Source organism: Sardina pilchardus, chromosome 12, assembly GCF_963854185.1.
Source record: "Sardina pilchardus chromosome 12, fSarPil1.1, whole genome shotgun sequence".
Classification (NCBI taxonomy): Eukaryota; Metazoa; Chordata; class Actinopteri; order Clupeiformes; family Clupeidae; genus Sardina; species Sardina pilchardus.
In genome coordinates, this window is record NC_085005.1 from 10,557,194 (window position 1) to 10,574,248 (window position 17,055).

The following is a 17,055-nucleotide window of genomic DNA, read 5'->3' on the forward strand; positions in this document are numbered from 1 at the left end:
TTATTACAGCACCGTGTTGGATTGGTATGGTGTATCTATGCTTAACCTTGCAGGAAGGATACATTTTAAAGTGACCTTTTAAGAAAACAGTTGTAGGCTACAGTGGTCTGACCAAATGTCATAAAGAGGGCATAGGAGGAATAACATTCCTCCTTTTTATACAAACTCTCTAAAATCTACTTTATCTTTCTAAGTTCAGCAGAAATCCATTGTAAAACATAAAACAGGGGATAAATAGGCCTACCTTTGTGTGATCTGCGCTCCACTAAAACATACAAAAAATCCAAATAGCCCAAATACTTGAAGCCACTCCATTTGCAGCTTCCCTCATCTATGTTATTTTGTGAATGTGTAACCAAAGACTTGGTAGGATGCTTTTCACACCAACTAAGACGACCCCACCTATACCTGCCCAGGGGTAGGCGTTCCAACGCAAAATAGACATATCAAATGAAGCTTATGGAAGGATGCATTTGACCAAAGGGAAATTTCAGTGAGCACCATTATTGGCTACATTTCCCAGTGGCAGTAGTTTAAATATCTGAAAGACAGTTATAATGATACCTGGATATAGTAGGCCTAAGTAGGCTATTTGGAAATAATAAGGTCATTAAGGATAACAATTTTGTCTCATACATAGGCATTGTCACAGTGTAATTCATGTGTATTTGAAAAGCAAACTATTCATGGGTTTCATCAGGTCCCTTTCCACAGGTGTACTAATCAAGCACCATGTAGTCTGCATTGATAATCAAGGTGCTTGAATGAAACCCATGAATAGTAAACGACATCCAAAACCATGTTGGTAATCAAGTTCAAACACTTAAAACTGACCTTGAAACCAAAACATTCTTTCAACAAATAGTCATACTACGGTTTTGCAACAGATGGAGCTATTTCCCCCTTAACAAAACCACCCATCTGACGCTAGGGGTAGAAGTTGAAAGGTCATAGTGGCTGGCTAGCCTTGCTGCTCACACAGACGCCAAAATGACAACATTACGTGCGTTTAACTGTGACGATCTTTTCAAATTTAACAATATGTAAGTGCAGTACGAGTCAAACTTTTGTATCAACTGTATTTGTTCAGATTTTGATTGCCAGTACAATAATACAATGCTTGTTACATCGAATGTTAGCTGTGGTGGGGTAGCTATATGGTTAGCTAGCTACATTAATCTGCTTCTCTCAAAGAAGCTTATATTATGATATTGATCTATTACAAACCATAATTGTGGAATTAATTATGCAGTGTTTCTTCCATTTTAATTACTTAACGGATGGTTGAAAGAAACCGCAGTCAGCAGGGCAGACAACATGTTACCCAGTTAGCTAGCTGGTTTAGCATTTGCATTCAAACTCTTTTGTGCGTTACACTGTAAGGTTAACATTCATTGTTTCTTTCCCCTTTCAAGCAATTTGGACCCCCTGACAGAGACTGTATCCTTTATTATTGTTGTTATCACACGCATTCTAGCCTGTATCATGTTCTGTTGTGCACTACAAACTGTTCATTTCTCCTTTACTAGTTGCTTTGCAGTATGGTATACCATTCTACTTACAGTACCTGGCCCACTGGCCGGAGTATTTCATTGTTGCAGAGGCACCCGGCGGTGAGCTGATGGGCTACAGTAAGTATTGATCAGGGTGGGATCTCCTGTGATAAGTTAACTTTACATGTCCAATGACTTGCATTGTTTATGTGTTTTGGTATCTATGTTTATGAACATCAAATTAGACAGAAATACTATTATTTGTTTTTTGTTTTGTATAGCAAATTGTGCTAATCTAATAAATACCAGTGAAGGAATAAATAACATAACAGAGGAGGTATAACAAGACTACACAGCAGTGGTCTCTTCTCAACCTTTTTTAAGCAAACGCCCCCTGACCTTACCCTGATCCTCTGGCGCACCCATCCCCCATTTTTTTTTTTTTTTTTTGGCTACACCTGTGGGTAGGCTGAGTCCATTGCCAACCCCACTCATGCTATATTGCTTACCTAATAAATTAGCCCATAACCGCTTATCATGATAGGTCTATTTATTGCAGTTAGACTGTTTTTGAAATCAAGTTTTACATGTTAAAAATAATGACTACTACACAAACCAACTTGTGACTCTCCCAGTGCCCCCCTTGCTTGTACGAACGCCCCCCAGGGGGCTGTACCGCCCCAGTTGAGAAACCCCTCTATACAGTAATGTCTGATCCGTTTACTTGTACTCTCCTTCAGTCATGGGAAAGGCAGAGGGCTCTGTTGCCAGAGAGGAGTGGCACGGACATGTCACAGCACTCTCCGTAGCCCCGGAGTTCCGCCGGCTGGGACTTGCCGCCAAACTCATGGACATGCTGGAGGAGATATCTGAGAGGTATCCATTAAGCTGATGTCCTGGGATATTACGGGTGGCTCTCAAACTCTCTCCTCGTTCCCACTAATCCGTAACTAACACTGGATAGACTCATTGTTGCCGCCCCATCATTCTTAATCTAGATCAGTGAGGACGAGGATCGAGGAAGGAAGGGAGGGTGTATAAAAGACCAAATGAGAGGCACCCTATATGTCAGAGAAAGGTGGCTTTGGCTAATCTCCTTTGTCATGTTTTTTTTAGGAAAGGTGCTTTCTTCGTTGACCTGTTTGTTCGCGTCTCCAATCAAGTGGCGGTGAACATGTACAAACAGTTAGGTTACAGTGTGTATCGCACAGTTATAGAGTACTACTCCGCAAGCAACGGTGAACCAGATGAAGATGCATATGGTAAGTGTTGATGTGTGGGATTACTATTGTTGCATACAAATTAGTGGGGTTATTATCCATTACTCACCTTGTGATGGTTGACAATCAACATATCTTCTTGGTCTGTCTTTGCAGATATGAGGAAGGCCTTATCGAGGGACACCGAGAAGAAGTCAATCGTCCCATTACCACATCCTGTCCGACCAGAAGACATAGAATAGCACAGGACAGTGACTCTTTAAGGCATCTTATCAACCCATATTGGGGGAAATGTTTTTATTAGTTCATCCTTTGCTTGAAGAATTGAATGATCATGCTGATTTGTTCTTACTGATGCCTGAGAGTCACTGTGAACACTATTTAAGCCTTTAGTTTCCCCTAGAAAAAAGACAACAGCCTCTGAATACAACATCAGCAAGGAGAGGACACCTGTAACGATTCTTATACTACTACTGCTGCTTTGAAAGCATCTGAAATAAAGAGAACTCGTGCACATTATTGTTTCTTTGTTTATTTTCTTGTAAAAACATAATAGAAATGAATTTCAGCAGTATATAGGGTCCCCAAGAGTCCATGTTGTGTGAAGGAAAAAGGCGAAGAATTAGTCGTCCTCGGAATCGGATCTCTTTTTCTCCTCCTTTTTCTTCCCTTTCTCCTTGTTCTCGTCTTCATCACTGTCGCTGCTGCTGTCCGTCTCACTGCTGCTCTCCTGCTCGTCGTCTCGATCGTCATGCCCGTTCTTCTCTGAGGGCTCTGCTGGTGGCGACCCCCGGACCTCACTGGGGCCGGCCAGGGGACTCTCCTCCGTCTCCTTATCCTTTTCTGACTCCTTGGGCTGTTGCTCTTCGTCCGACTCCTTGTTTCCTTGTTCTTCGTCCGACTCCTTGTCTTCTTGGTCTTCGTCCGACTCCTTGTCTTCCTGGTCTTCGTCCGACTCCTTGTCTTCCTGGTCTTCGTCCGACTCCTTGTCCTCCTGTACTTCTTCGATCTTCTCCTCGTCCTGCTCCTGCTTCTTCTTCCACATCTTAGCCATGGCGAGAAGCTTGAGATTGGGCTGGTTTGCCGTGTCCTCGGGGAAGATGTAGTCGTAGTACTCCTCCCAGCCTGCGTCCGACTAGTTAGGGTAAGGGTAGAATAAAGAATAAGTTTCCTCCAAAAAACCCAAAAGGACACCACTTGCATTGCCATACATTACATGTTTTACATCTAATCCTCTGAAATGAAACAGGAAGATATCTACATGGATTCATATGGAGCCACAAATTACACAGCTGTATTAAAGAGTCTTTTCACTAAACCATCAACATTACATGTACTGACATGGACAAATTTCCCCACTTCAACACCCCATATACTGTATGGCCTTCCTTACCCCGTCCTCGGCAGTCAGCTTCCTCCTCCTCTTGACCTTCTCGGGCAACAGCTTTCTGACCCTATCCCGTGTGGTGAGCGAGCCAAACTCCTGCTCAAAGTCCCTCCAGGACTCCAGCAGCATCAGACGCTCCTCCTTCTCCTCGCAGTTGCGCAAGCCCTTGTTGGCCTCCTCGTAGATCTGTCTGCACTTCTGCAGGCGGTCGACGCTGTCGATGGACAGCTCGAACTGGGCATAGCTGATCCAGACCTGTAGGCAACAACCATTGCAGATATGATGATCCACATGTTGATATGCCACTTTGGTTTAAAGAGATGTAGTAGCCAATCTAACAGTGCAGTTATTCAATTCCTACACTTGTTTAGCACATCTGCTTATACAGCTGGCAGCTGAAAATATGATATCTTGAGAATTAACGTGACAATTACATAGACACAACAAAACAAAGTAGACAAACACTACATAAAGTGAGACCATGCATACCTTGACATGTTGAGTACGCTGAAGCAGTCTTTGGTAGAGTCCTCTTGTATTGTCATACTCCTCTTGCTCGATTTCAAAGTCAATATAGGACTTCCACAAGACCTTAAAAAGTCACAAGAGGTACATATTACAGAAACATCAAAAGGTAGTCATTCACTTGTGTCAAACTGGAGTGAAAACAGTGACTGACAGGGAAGCTTCACCAGGCCCATCCCTTCGCGTTGCGTCTGCTGCAACTATTAGCTTCCAACTATAATCAAAAAGAGTCGGTGCATACGTTCGAAAAAAAAAAAAATAGACCAGTCTTCTAAAATGTTTTTTTTTTTGTTTACACATTGCAAACGTAACACTTCAGTTGTACGGCCAGGGTAGCTTCCCTGTGAGAAGAAATCGGACATAGTTGGAGACGTACCTCTGGCATGTCCAAACGGGGTTGCCCAATGGCCAACTCAAAAATGCCCCGAGCTCTGTCAACATCTCCCAAAATAGTCTCCAGCTCTGCAAACTTGATCCAGGTGGTGCAGTTCTCCGGGCTGTACTCCAGGTACTTCTCATACAATTTCCTGCATCTGTCAAACTCTCTCAGCTGCAATTCCAGTTCGATGTAGCCCTTGAACAGCTTGTTCTTGGGGCTCTTACCGATGGCTGTGCCCTATGGACAGAAACCAGTGATACTTCAGAGTGAGTAGCCACAACATATTAAGTGAAAAGGACTAATTGAATAGGGGAGAGGGGAGAACAGCTTACCAAGCCTCGCCGTGCACCCTGAAGGTTTTTCTGCCGAATTTCAAACTGAGCATAGAGCAGCCACATCTTGGCAAAGGTGAACTGGAAAAAGTACACATGAACGGTAATGTCACATTATTCACGGTCACAGTAGCAAAACCAAATTTATGGAATGTTCAAGGTTATATTAGGGGACAGTACTTTTTTGTGAGGGATGAGCTCCAAACATGCTTGGTACACCTGTCTTGTTCTTTCAGGGTCCTGTGTAATGAAAAGATATTTAGGGAATTTGACCAAATTAAATAATGCTCAATATTTCACAGCAAATATTTGGATAGGTCAGGGGTTTATCAACTGCTTCAGACTAACAGACTGAAGTATCACTGGTTTCTACATCAGGCACGTAGTAACTGAAGCATTCTGTTCACGTCTACTGCAACAATTGGCTTCCACTATAATCAATGGAACTGGCTACACCAGACAGATAATAACACCTACATAGAAAAAATATGACCAGTCTTCCAAATCTATTTTTATGCTAAACAAAGTGAGTGCTTCAGTTATATGCATTGTGTAGCCTCCCAGTAGGAAGCAACCTGCGGAGCACTGAAGTGGTTTGCCTCACCTTGACCTCCAGCTCCTCATAGAGGGCGTAGTTGATCCACAGGTAAATGTACCGGCGCCAGTGGCGCTTCTCCTGGATGGGTGGGATGTTGGCAATGGCTCGCTCATACACCTCCCGCACGCCGTCCGGCTCAGCGTCGCTTTCCACCAGCCGCAGGTAGTCGAACCAGGCGTCGTAATTGTGGGGATTCGCCTAATCAGACAAAGTACTCACATTTTCACAACTACCAAAATCCCTATGTACTTCAAAACATTCCCTGAATATTGTATTTCGACAACACAAGACAACAGAAACGGCTTTGGAAACTTTACCTTGACTTCTTCCTCGTACTGAAACCTTCTTTTGCTGACAATGACATCCTCAATCCCTCTCCGGTCACCAAACTTCTTCTCAAACATAGTGTAGTTCTTGAAGAGCTCCTGAGCCTTCTGCTTAGGGATCCGTTCCAAGGCATACTTGTAAACTACTCGGACTCGCTCAAACTAAAGAAAGATAAAAGATAACACAGTGAGTTTGAGGACGATAACATTAACGTTACATTTATTCAACTATTCACAATTACTCCACTGATCAGTGTGCATGATGATCCATTATATGATGCACTACCTCCTTTTGCTTCTCCTCGAATCTCGCAAAGGCCACATAGAGATACTCGTCAATGTACTCCTCCCCAAAAAACTCTACAGCTCTCTCGAACACCTTCCTTCCGTGAGCAATGTAGCCGTGCTTCTCCTCAAAGTGTGCATACTTGATCCAGTTCTTGACCTCTGGATGTACAATAACAAGTGCACTGTGGTCAAGGAATTCAACAAAAGATGATGTGCCACTGCCAGTGTGGGAACACCTGGTGGGGGTCACCTGCTCATCACATTATGGTGCCAGAAAAATGATTCTACTTCCTGTTCATGACCACCATTTTACACAGCAAATGCACCCATAATGCAATTTCAAAAGGATATATTTCTCGTAGATGAATCGGGCCTTTTCCACTTCCTTATAGCGCAGTTCAAAGTTGATATAAGAATGCCAAGCCTGCTCCTCTGGTTCCCACTCCATCCATCTCTCAAACACCTGTCTGCAGCCAGCCACATTCCCCAGCATCTCCTCCATGTACGTGTACTTGTACCTGTTGAAGACGCAGAAAGGTTCAAATTATGTATACAGGATTCAAGGAGATATGATGTATCCTTTTGAATACACACTCTATAAGTCATGGAAAGGTGACAAGACGGGAGGACCTCACCAGAATGCGTTCACTCGAGGCAATATGGTGATGGCTCTGTCCCAGATGTTACGTGAATGGTTCACCTGGCGATTCTTCATCTCCATCTCGGCATATTTCAGCCAAAGGGTGATGTTTCGGTGATCTACATCCAGAGCACGCTCGTAGATAGACCGAGCCCTAGAAACAATCAAATCAATCTTTAGAACCACATAAAAAAAAGCATAGCTCTAATGTCATTTCAAAATCCATACAACTTTTTACCTTTGGACTTCTTTTAAACTCTCTTCCCATTGTGCGTATTTGATCCAGTTGCTTATAACAGTTCGGTTTTTCCTGATGTTGTCCTCAAACCCCTATGACAGGTGATGACAAGTGAAGTCAGTGAATGACAAGTAAGCAATAGTCGAGCATTTTGAACATCAACAAAATCTCTTCAGAAACTTGTACTCACCTTCCGCTTCTTTAACTTGTAATCATTTAGCTCTTCTTCATCGGTGATCTTCTGCTTTGGTGGCGGTGGCAGAAGCTCAAGTTCCCTCTCTTTTGCTTCTCTCAAGAGCTGCTCAGCTGTGATTTGTACCTCCGCTGGAGCTTTGTTTTTGACCTATGAGAACAGACGGCACCAACCAAACAAATCAGCAAGTGTTGCAGCACTCGTTCAAATTGGTACTAGTTGATTAGCTTGTGTCTAGTTTGTAAACGGTTCAACAGCCCTTCTAGTACACCTTGAGTCGGTAGTTATCTTTCTGCAACATGCATTGAAGTTACACGAAGCTAGCTAGTCAGTCAACGTTAACTACGTGACGTTATAGGTCATTCTTAACAGGTCAATTTACAAAACAAGGCTTCGTGCTACACAGTGTCATACAACACGGCATCTTGCTTGTAAACTAACTGAACGTCTGTAAATAGTTTATTTGGCGTTAACTTTGCAACAATACAAGTAACGTTGGCATAACGTTATGCTAACAAGCTAAGTTACATTCACCAGAAAAAACACGCAAGTTAGTACCTTTGCAACTTTAGGTATTCTTTGTTTTCCTGCGGCGGTGGACGCCATCTTTGAAATGTGTTATTAATCAGCAGTAGAAAAGCAATCAAATAACCGATTATTTAAACGTTTCAAAAACAAAGTCTTAACTCATGTATTCAATGCGTGAGGTTTCCGCCATTACACTTTGGCGAACGTGTGACGTAACACGTCAGACGCAAACTTTGACCTCCGACCAATCACATGTTTCAGCGTCAAGTCACCATGGTAACTAGTGGATGGCTAACATGAAACCTGCATGAAACATTAGCCCTCTTATCAAACTCTAAGCAACTTTATATTCTTCCACACATTGTGGAAAAAAAGCTCTTCGAGGAGTTGTGCATTTCCACAACTCAGCAGGTAAAGCAGGGTATTCATACTTTGCAGTCACGTGACCGCCATGGTTACCTGGCGGGCAACAAACGTTGGAAAATGGCGACGAACAGCGGCCAGCAGACATGAATACTAGAATCAATCAACTATTTAGACCATATTATGTCAGAAAATGTCAATATTAGGTATCAAGAAAAGATATCTATACTCGGAACTTGTGATCCATACACAGCACCTGCTGATTTATTCATTTATTTGAAGCTGGCAAAGTCTCTACCAAACATTTAGTGTGGACAGACGGACGGCGCTACCTATGGACGTTACTGATGATAGACATCGGACTTGCTTTTTACTCTCAGGTACGTTTGGTCGAATTATGTGCTAACTAATTAATTCAACAAGATGTATTTTGGGATCATTTGTCTGATACTCAAGGTTTTACGTGATAATCTCGTTAGCCCCATACTGACACTAATTTTGTGCACCAGCAGGCTAGGCTAGCCCCGTTTGTTTACATTGAAACAGCTTGCTTCGATTTCTCTGAAATGCACTTAAATTGTGATCAGACTGTTGATTTTACATATTGAGACATTGGGAAACGTACCACCACTGTGTGGACTCGAAATGTAAAGCTTAAATATGCTTTAGATGCGTTAGAATATCACTCGCGATTAGCATGCTATATGTATTGAAAATGAATGAATGAGCTACCAATCGCCACTGTAATGACCTGACGATCACTGGTAATACTTTAAAACGTGATCAGACACTCTAGCTCATTTCTTAAGACCATAGAGATGGTGTTACAATAGTATGGAGTTGAAATTCGATGTGTAAATATGCTTTAGAAGTGTAGACATGTCAACCGCAATTTGCATGCTAAAAACAGAGTGATGAATGGGCTATTTTTTGTTACTACTTTTACGAGGGTTGAGGGTCTCTGAAAATGTGTTTAAACCCTCATCAGATAATCTGGCTAGCATGTTTAGTCCCTGTAGATGTTGTCACTACAGTGTGGAGTCGAAATTCGAGGCCTAAATATGTTTTAGATATGTGAACAGACCACCTGATTTTTAATGTGTGTTAATGCACCACTAATATGTGCAGTGATAGGCTTTTACTTCTACTCTGGGCATGTGTGTATTCAAAATTGATTCTGTATGGTGTGATTCAAGTTGTTTATGTCTTTTTCTTGTAGAACACTGCATCTGTGCCTCCCTTTAGGTTTGAGCCCTCATCCTGCCAACTGACCATGTGGCCCTCCGTTGCCATAGAACTGGCCCTTGAGTACTACCAGAAGGGGACTACTGCCTGGAGGATCAAGAGGGATCAAGAGGGCCGACAGAATGCACATGGAGGCAAGGGATACAGTAACACTGATACCCCAGAGCTGTTGAGCGTGAGGTGCGCAGGCTGATGGGTCAGGCGTCAATGCAACTGTGTGAGCAAAATCCAAGGATACTCTCCCAATGGTCTGGAGGGAGAGGAGGCCTCGCTGCTGGCTCCAAAGCAGGTGCAGTTTGATACAGGTAGGTTAGATGCAGGGCTCGACATTAACGGTAGCCCAGTAGCCCCGGGCAACCAAATTTTGACAAGTGGCAACCAATTCCTCACTCCTGGTTGCCCCATGTGGCAACCACAACATTTCCCCATTTTTCCTGTAGCTTGCTTATTATTTTCATTTTTTGGTATAATTATCTGTACATTGGATAAGGTCCTTCAGCTATAGTTTACAAAGACCTAACTCATTCATGCACGATTGGTTTGTGTATGTATTTTGCAGTTTTCCACGGTTGAAGTGAAGAGGACTTGGATGCAGAGAATGCGTGCTCAGAGCTGAAATTCAAACATCTCCAAGACCTGAAGGAAGTCACCCCAAAGGACTTTCACAGCTTTTACGTCAATTTGCTTCACTAATATAGGATGGCAATGTAACAAAACACACAGAGCCTCACAGATACATGCACACAGACACACAGACCCACCCTGCTCACAAACACAAATACACTTAGTGTAAGGCTTAGTAAAACAAGTCTCAACCATAATCATTATTATATAATTAACTGAGTGACTCATCAGATTGCTATTCTCATTTCATTGTTTTATTTCTCCCTATTTCTTCTATTCTCCCTATTTTGTAATTGTTCACCGTTAATTTCATTTGTATTGTTATTTATTTGTATGTCGCTTTGGACAAAGGCGTCTGCTAAATAACCATAACCATAATCTGTGTTCATACAAGTCATTGATGTATTTTTTAATATCTACTGCTGTTACTATTACTAGGGTTATTATTGCTAGACTTATTATACATGTGCCTTGAAGTTTTAAAATGTATCTAATATAATACTTGAATTGAAATGAATTGAATGTGTTGGATACCACCATTAAATTGTTGTCTTTATTATTGTTTTATTGATTCGAAGTTCAGCTGTCCAGGTCTAGTTCTAGACTATAACTCTATGGTAGGCCTACTGCATGTAAAATACCCAGTAGCAAAGTTTTTATTTATGGGAGAAACAAGAGCTGTTTTTTTTAGATCATAACGAGTGAAAATGGTGACATCAGTAGGCCTGTTTTGGTTAAAAATCAAGAGAGAGCTCGTGAGCCAAGGTAAGTTATCATTTCCGCCTATTAGACGACCTATCAGCTCATCTTTTTTATATTGCATCACTCATGGCGCTTAAACCTTTAAACTAATGTGTAGAAAGCAATCACAATCGTTAGCTTTGGTTAACTAGTAAAGCCTTTTCTCTTGACAAGGCTCAACGCGGCAGCAAACTTTGTTCGCAGATTCATTTCCGTCTCATCGTCTTATCGTGTTATGTTCGTAATGCATCACTCAGCTCAACGTTTCAAATATATTCCGGAAGATGTATGTTACTACAATCTTTAGCTTTGATTAGCTCTTAAAACCTTGTCTAAAGGCTCAACGCGGCCGCAGACTTCGGTGAACATAGCAGCAGCCGTCTGTCCATAGGCCAACCATTATTTTCAATGACAGCTTAAACTCCCATCTCCCTGCTCCCAAGTCATAAATCTCGTATCTCCGATTAAACATGATTTTGAGGAAATATTGTGTTAATGTTGGTACACAACAGTAAAGGATAGCAAGGTATAATACCAACTTGAGGCATACATGCTTAATAACTTGTTTAACAAGTCGTTTTTTTTTTTTTTTTTTTGAAAACTAATGGATTTGGAGATTTCCACCCGACGGCGACGATATTGTTTAAGCCTCAAAATACCAAATTCCTACAAACTAGTAACTATCCTGGTTAAGCTACTATGTTTCGTTGCTGGTGAATGAAGTTCTTGCCCGCCAGCCGATCTTTGTGACGTCACGTGCAAAGTATGAATTGATTATTTCTCGGAAATGGGACATTCTTTCTAATCGACTGCATTGTGTTGTTGGTCTTAGTACAAGTAAGTACACAAGTAAATGTCACATCTAGCTGCTAGACACCGTCTCTAATTTAATTATCTTTGTTTAATTGTGTTTTCCAGAGGTATACAATGGCAACCATTACGGATAATGTTGAACCTGTAAATGTGAGAAGAACAGAGTCTGCTGATGCTCAGGAGATCAGCAATCTTATCAGACCTGAAACTACGGCTATGTTTGGAAATATCAATGTAATATATTTGCTGTGAGTATGCTGTTTTCAAAATCTTCCAGTGAAAATGAAAGCAATAAAATGTACCAAATTGATGCCTTGAGTTGACTGAGTAGCCTTTGAGTTGAAATTCAAAGATAGGTAGGCCTATAGGATATCATGTTAAATGGCTTCACATTAGTTTTCTAATAGAGCAGTTGCATGTCCTCATGTGTCCTCCTTATCTGTTTGTAGAGAAAGGGCAAACTTGGCAGTAACCGTAACCACAAAAAAGGATGAAGTTCTTGCACATGCTGCCTTTCTGGACTACCCCATGGGAGACTTTGTGGATCAAGCTGTTTGGGAGTCATTTTTGCAACAGTACTTCAATGCTGAAAAATGCACAGTAAGTCATGCAGTTGGTTATTTATTTTGCATTGTGACTTTCCGTTTCCATAAACCCCCACCCACCCACACACACACACACACACACACACACACACACACACACACACACACACACACATTTCACTGGCCCCTTTCTCTCGAGATATTTTCAAATCCCATTTTAGTCCATTTCTACTCTGTAGCTTTTAACTCCGCCACGACCACATTTTAGATTATTACCTTGTATTTGATTTCTTGTTGTTATAGATTCTGTTTTCTGTTTGTTGATTTATTGTTTTTGTGACATCTGCTTCATTTATTACTGTTGTTTTGAATTATGATCTACTTTGGGTTGTTATTACTATTATTTATTTTATTATTATTATTATTATTATTATTATTATTATTATTTTACAGCACCTTGGTCAACTGTTGTTGTTAAAATGTGCTACATAAATAAACTGACACTGACATTGAGCATTTGAGTTTAGGTAGTTTACTAGTCTTCTTGTGAAGCTATGAGTGGTACTCTACTCTGAGTTTCAGTAGAAATACAGATATAGCAAGAAAATCCACCATACAAAACCATTTATAATTGCTACAATCCCTGTGTTGGGTTATAAACTATATTGTTGTTATCTTGACATTACTGCATTTTCATTATCCTTGGTTCATATATATATTGTTATGTTACCATTCCTGTGTTGTCTTTTAGTCCATGAACACACTGTTTCTGCATCTCTTTGTTGCAAAACCCGATGTTTCCTCCGGCACTGCAAAAGAGATTGTCAGGTAATAAGACACAGCAGTGACTTACTCTGATCCTGCTATGGGCTTTTGCTCTGTTTTCAAAAAACTGTTTATGCCCTTCAGCAGAAAAAAGCCCTACACAGATTGATGTTCTTTGCTCAAACAAGATTGCCAATCCTGATTTCATTTGATTACACTGCGTTGAACATTGTCTTTGCTCGCATAAATTATACATCATTGACAGAGCTGTGGTTGCACTATTCAATTTTGTGTCCATGAAACCAAATTTCAGATTATCCAAAATTAGATTTCATATTGCTGTGTGCTTTCTGTACATAGATTGCGGGTTACTTACTGTATTTGGAAAATGAGTGGTTGGCAGTCCATAATATTTGAATTAATGTGGCTTGCAGGACTGTCTTTAATGCCATCACAGAACTGCAGTACATCCTTCTGGTTGTACCAAACAAACACGGCATTGGTAAGCTATTTTTAACTTCTGAACTGGGTTTATATTCTTATGAATCCCCTTAATTGCATATGATATACTTTAAAGATGCTACTTTACTTTGAAAGAGCTTTGTCTTCTTTACATTTCATAAGAACTGCATTCACAAAGATGCTGTACTTTTAATATTTTTTCAATTAAAACTACTGTTTTGACAAGGTTTACCTCTTTCCTTCTTTATTTTAATTGACTTAAAATGCAAAATCTAAATTGTCATATAATAAACTCAGGCAAGAATAAACTGTGCTTAACTATATAAAAAAGAGGGTTTTGGGGGCGTAAACAAAGGAAGCGCTGGATGAAACAGAAAAAGTAAATGCACGTTCAGCATCTGAAGCCGGCATAGGTCGATACACGTCCGTCTTGTGATATGCTTTCATATTGATTAAATAAGTTAAAGCTTGAGTGTGTGTTTACTTTTTTGTTTCATCCATATAATAAACTGACACAGCTGTCTTTTGTCTCTGGAGTAAATAGGTGACTTAGAGCCAGCATTGGTGGACATTTTTGAGCCGATAAAGTCTTTGAAAAACACAGAGGTCCCCTTCTCTGCATTTGTATGCCACAGGCATCACCACTGCCCCCAGCTACACGTCCGTAGAGCAAGGTGAACATGAGCGAACAACTTTTCTTAGAATAAAGTTAGGTTTTTAGTTTGTATGTGAGTAATTAAGAAAAAGTTCTATTTCTGCACACTTATGTGTTAAAAACATTTTTAAATTATTAACAGACACACACGCACGCACGCACGCACGCACGCACGCACGCACGCACGCACGCACGCACGCACACACACACATAACAGCCGGGCTACAACAGGAGCATTACTTACTGTAAGCACTCTGTTCGCAGAGCATAAAAATAGTTTTGGAAAATGAATTTATGCACTGCTTTCACATCTGGTGTAGCCAGTTCCACTGATTATAATGGGAGCTGTTGTTATATTTGCAGCACACGCTCTGCAAACGGAGTGCTTCCAGTTAGAGACTTGGTATAACCTTCCAGTAAAAGTCTGCACCATTTATGTTTGACGAGCAACCACAGTAAATAACATAGAAAGAACATTATTATAGATGATTGATAATGTCTTTTAAATGTAGGTGCCAAAATGAAATTTGTGCTAGACAAACTCTTGGATTGTTGAAATCAAGGTGAATGTCTGAGAGTTTGCGGCCAGTGGTCAGTCCTGCATGTCTGTGTGTGCAGGGTGGAGGATCACGATGACCTCATCCAGATCTTCACGGAGCAGACGAAGGCCCTCTCCAGCACCTATGGCAGCTACTTCCTGGCTGAGCTCATCGAGTCTCAGGATCAGGAGAACCATGCAGCTGTCTGTGAGGTGAGCCATGCATATTACCCACCAGGCTTCTTCTCCATCCAGACTCATAGCAACCCCAGCTAATTTGCTCCTTATACAGTAGCTGTTGTTTGTAGTAATTCTAGGCTGTGTTCTTCATATAATTAGGGCACATTTTTACTACTCTTAGAATGTTACTGCTACTACAATGCACATACATGTAGCTGTACATGTTGTTCATACATAGTTCAAACTGCATATCTATTCAGGTCTTATAAGGCTACTGCTAATGCATTGCACATATTTCTATTTAATTCATATTACTATAAACCATACCACTTTCTTAACTGTATACTACTAGACTGTACAGTGTCTTATACTGATTATACTGCACCACCTGTCTATACTTAATATAATTTAGTAATCATATGCAAGTGACAAATAAACCTCCTTGTATCCTTGTATCCTTGTATACTTTGTGTATAATATTGCACTTTTTGGCACTTCTGGTTAGACACAAACTGCATTTCATTGTCTTTGTACTTGTACTCTGTACATTGTACTCTGTACAATGACAATAAAGTTAAATTATTAGGATCTAATCTTTTCTAATATGTGCAAACACACATGCAGATGCGCGGTGGTTAAGATACACATTTCGAGAAGCAAGAAAGACGATAAACAACGCTTTTCTACCACAACAGATAAAAAAATACTATGAGTGTGAGAGACACACAAACAGCACAGTTAGCCGTTGCAAAAATGTGCACCAAAAATCACAGATGCTCGTGTGGATTTCATAGAAATGTTGGTGGGGCGCATTCCCCCAGGAGCGGAGTGATGACAGCTTTGCCCCCTCCCTCTCCCCCTGTGCCTCTCCTCCCTCTTTCTCTCTCTCCCTCTCTCTCCCTCCCTCCCTCCCTCCCTGTAGTTCAAGCTGACATGTGTTCACGACAGCATATGGTAGATGAGAGCTAATGCTCAGCCAAGACATGCTCACACTGAACATATTGTGTCCAGACATCTGTAGCATTTTTGGGGGCGTCTGTGCCTGTATTTTCCCCCCGCACAGGACAAACAAGCAGTACACGGCCCAAGAGAATTATAAAGGATCCAGAGTTCTTTTTCAGTCTCCAGTGAATGCTGTACATAATTCCAGAAATGTGATTTATCTTTTTTTTCTTTTTTTTTTTTTTGTCGTTTCCACTTGCACTCGTAATATCTTGAAGCCCTTGTGGTGTGCGATGTGCCATTAGTTATGTATGGAAAATAGCAGAACAAAGAAAAATAGCACAAATAATACTAAAGCTGTTTCATTTACTTAGGATAGGATTTCTTATTACTGTTAATAGAGGCTGCTATGTATTACTTCATGCTTTTTTGTTTGTTTTTGTGTGTGTGTGTGTGTGTGTGTGTGTGTGTGTGTGTGTGTGTGTGTGTCTTGAGTCGGGGTGCATCTCTTTGTCTGTCCGTGTCTGATAATGTGCTTCTGTCCGTGTATTTATTCATTCAGAGTGATGGAACTGCCGTGGGTTTTATCAGTGTCTGTGGGGACATAAATTTGACCATGCTCAATGAATGCTTTGAACTTGGACCCTTCAATGGGCTGCGCAAGACAAAGGCAGAGACCCCTACTGCAGAGCCCCTTCTGCAGCTTGACCCCCTATTGTCCACCCCCTCATTGGACGCCACTGAAGCACAAAAGCCAAACAAGGAGGTACAACAATAAGATGATAACACTATCCTCAATCCCCAATTTTTTGCCATTTATGATAGATGTTCATATATTTGACAACTGTTTCCTAAACATTCCACTTGCAGGTCAGTGATTGTACAGTGATTGACAGTAATGAGGAGTGCATATCTGATGAAGAGCTCTCAAATCAGCTAAGCAGTGAGCAGCAGTCGGAGGTGAATTAGATTAGGATGTTTTACTTGTTTTGCACTGTGGAGGTAGTCTTTGTCATAGAGCAGGAAGCAAACAAG

General features: G+C 41.1%; 3 protein-coding genes across 3 annotated transcripts in view; 2 read left to right on the forward strand and 1 right to left on the reverse strand.

Annotated features, from left to right (window-relative positions):
- Positions 1 to 925: 925 nt before the first annotated feature.
- naa20 (N-alpha-acetyltransferase 20, NatB catalytic subunit) lies at positions 926 to 3,229 on the forward strand. Its single transcript, XM_062550567.1, has 6 exons — positions 926 to 1,043; positions 1,416 to 1,440; positions 1,541 to 1,631; positions 2,234 to 2,369; positions 2,610 to 2,755; positions 2,870 to 3,229. Exons 1-6 carry the CDS (start codon positions 991 to 993, stop codon positions 2,953 to 2,955), a joined length of 537 nt encoding a protein of 178 aa, XP_062406551.1. The 5' UTR covers positions 926 to 990; the 3' UTR covers positions 2,956 to 3,229.
- Positions 3,230 to 8,341, reverse strand: crnkl1 (crooked neck pre-mRNA splicing factor 1). Its single transcript, XM_062550566.1, has 14 exons — positions 8,178 to 8,341; positions 7,617 to 7,769; positions 7,427 to 7,518; positions 7,184 to 7,342; positions 6,900 to 7,066; positions 6,547 to 6,725; positions 6,252 to 6,422; positions 5,941 to 6,132; positions 5,517 to 5,576; positions 5,337 to 5,417; positions 5,002 to 5,241; positions 4,590 to 4,691; positions 4,107 to 4,355; positions 3,230 to 3,848 (listed from the first exon to the last, which is right to left on the reverse strand). Exons 1-14 carry the CDS (start codon positions 8,223 to 8,225, stop codon positions 3,336 to 3,338), a joined length of 2,406 nt encoding a protein of 801 aa, XP_062406550.1. The 5' UTR covers positions 8,226 to 8,341; the 3' UTR covers positions 3,230 to 3,335.
- Positions 8,342 to 8,448: 107 nt separating this feature from the next.
- Positions 8,449 to 17,055, forward strand: part of cfap61 (cilia and flagella associated protein 61) — a 32,950-nt gene continuing 24,343 nt past the window's right edge. Inside the window, exons 1-9 of the mRNA XM_062550756.1 lie at positions 8,449 to 8,558; positions 12,041 to 12,181; positions 12,383 to 12,533; positions 13,230 to 13,306; positions 13,678 to 13,745; positions 14,250 to 14,379; positions 14,979 to 15,111; positions 16,583 to 16,786; positions 16,891 to 16,980. Coding sequence (XP_062406740.1) covers positions 12,048 to 12,181; positions 12,383 to 12,533; positions 13,230 to 13,306; positions 13,678 to 13,745; positions 14,250 to 14,379; positions 14,979 to 15,111; positions 16,583 to 16,786; positions 16,891 to 16,980 — 987 coding nt within the window. The 5' untranslated portion in view covers positions 8,449 to 8,558; positions 12,041 to 12,047. The remainder of the gene's footprint in view (positions 8,559 to 12,040; positions 12,182 to 12,382; positions 12,534 to 13,229; positions 13,307 to 13,677; positions 13,746 to 14,249; positions 14,380 to 14,978; positions 15,112 to 16,582; positions 16,787 to 16,890; positions 16,981 to 17,055) is intronic.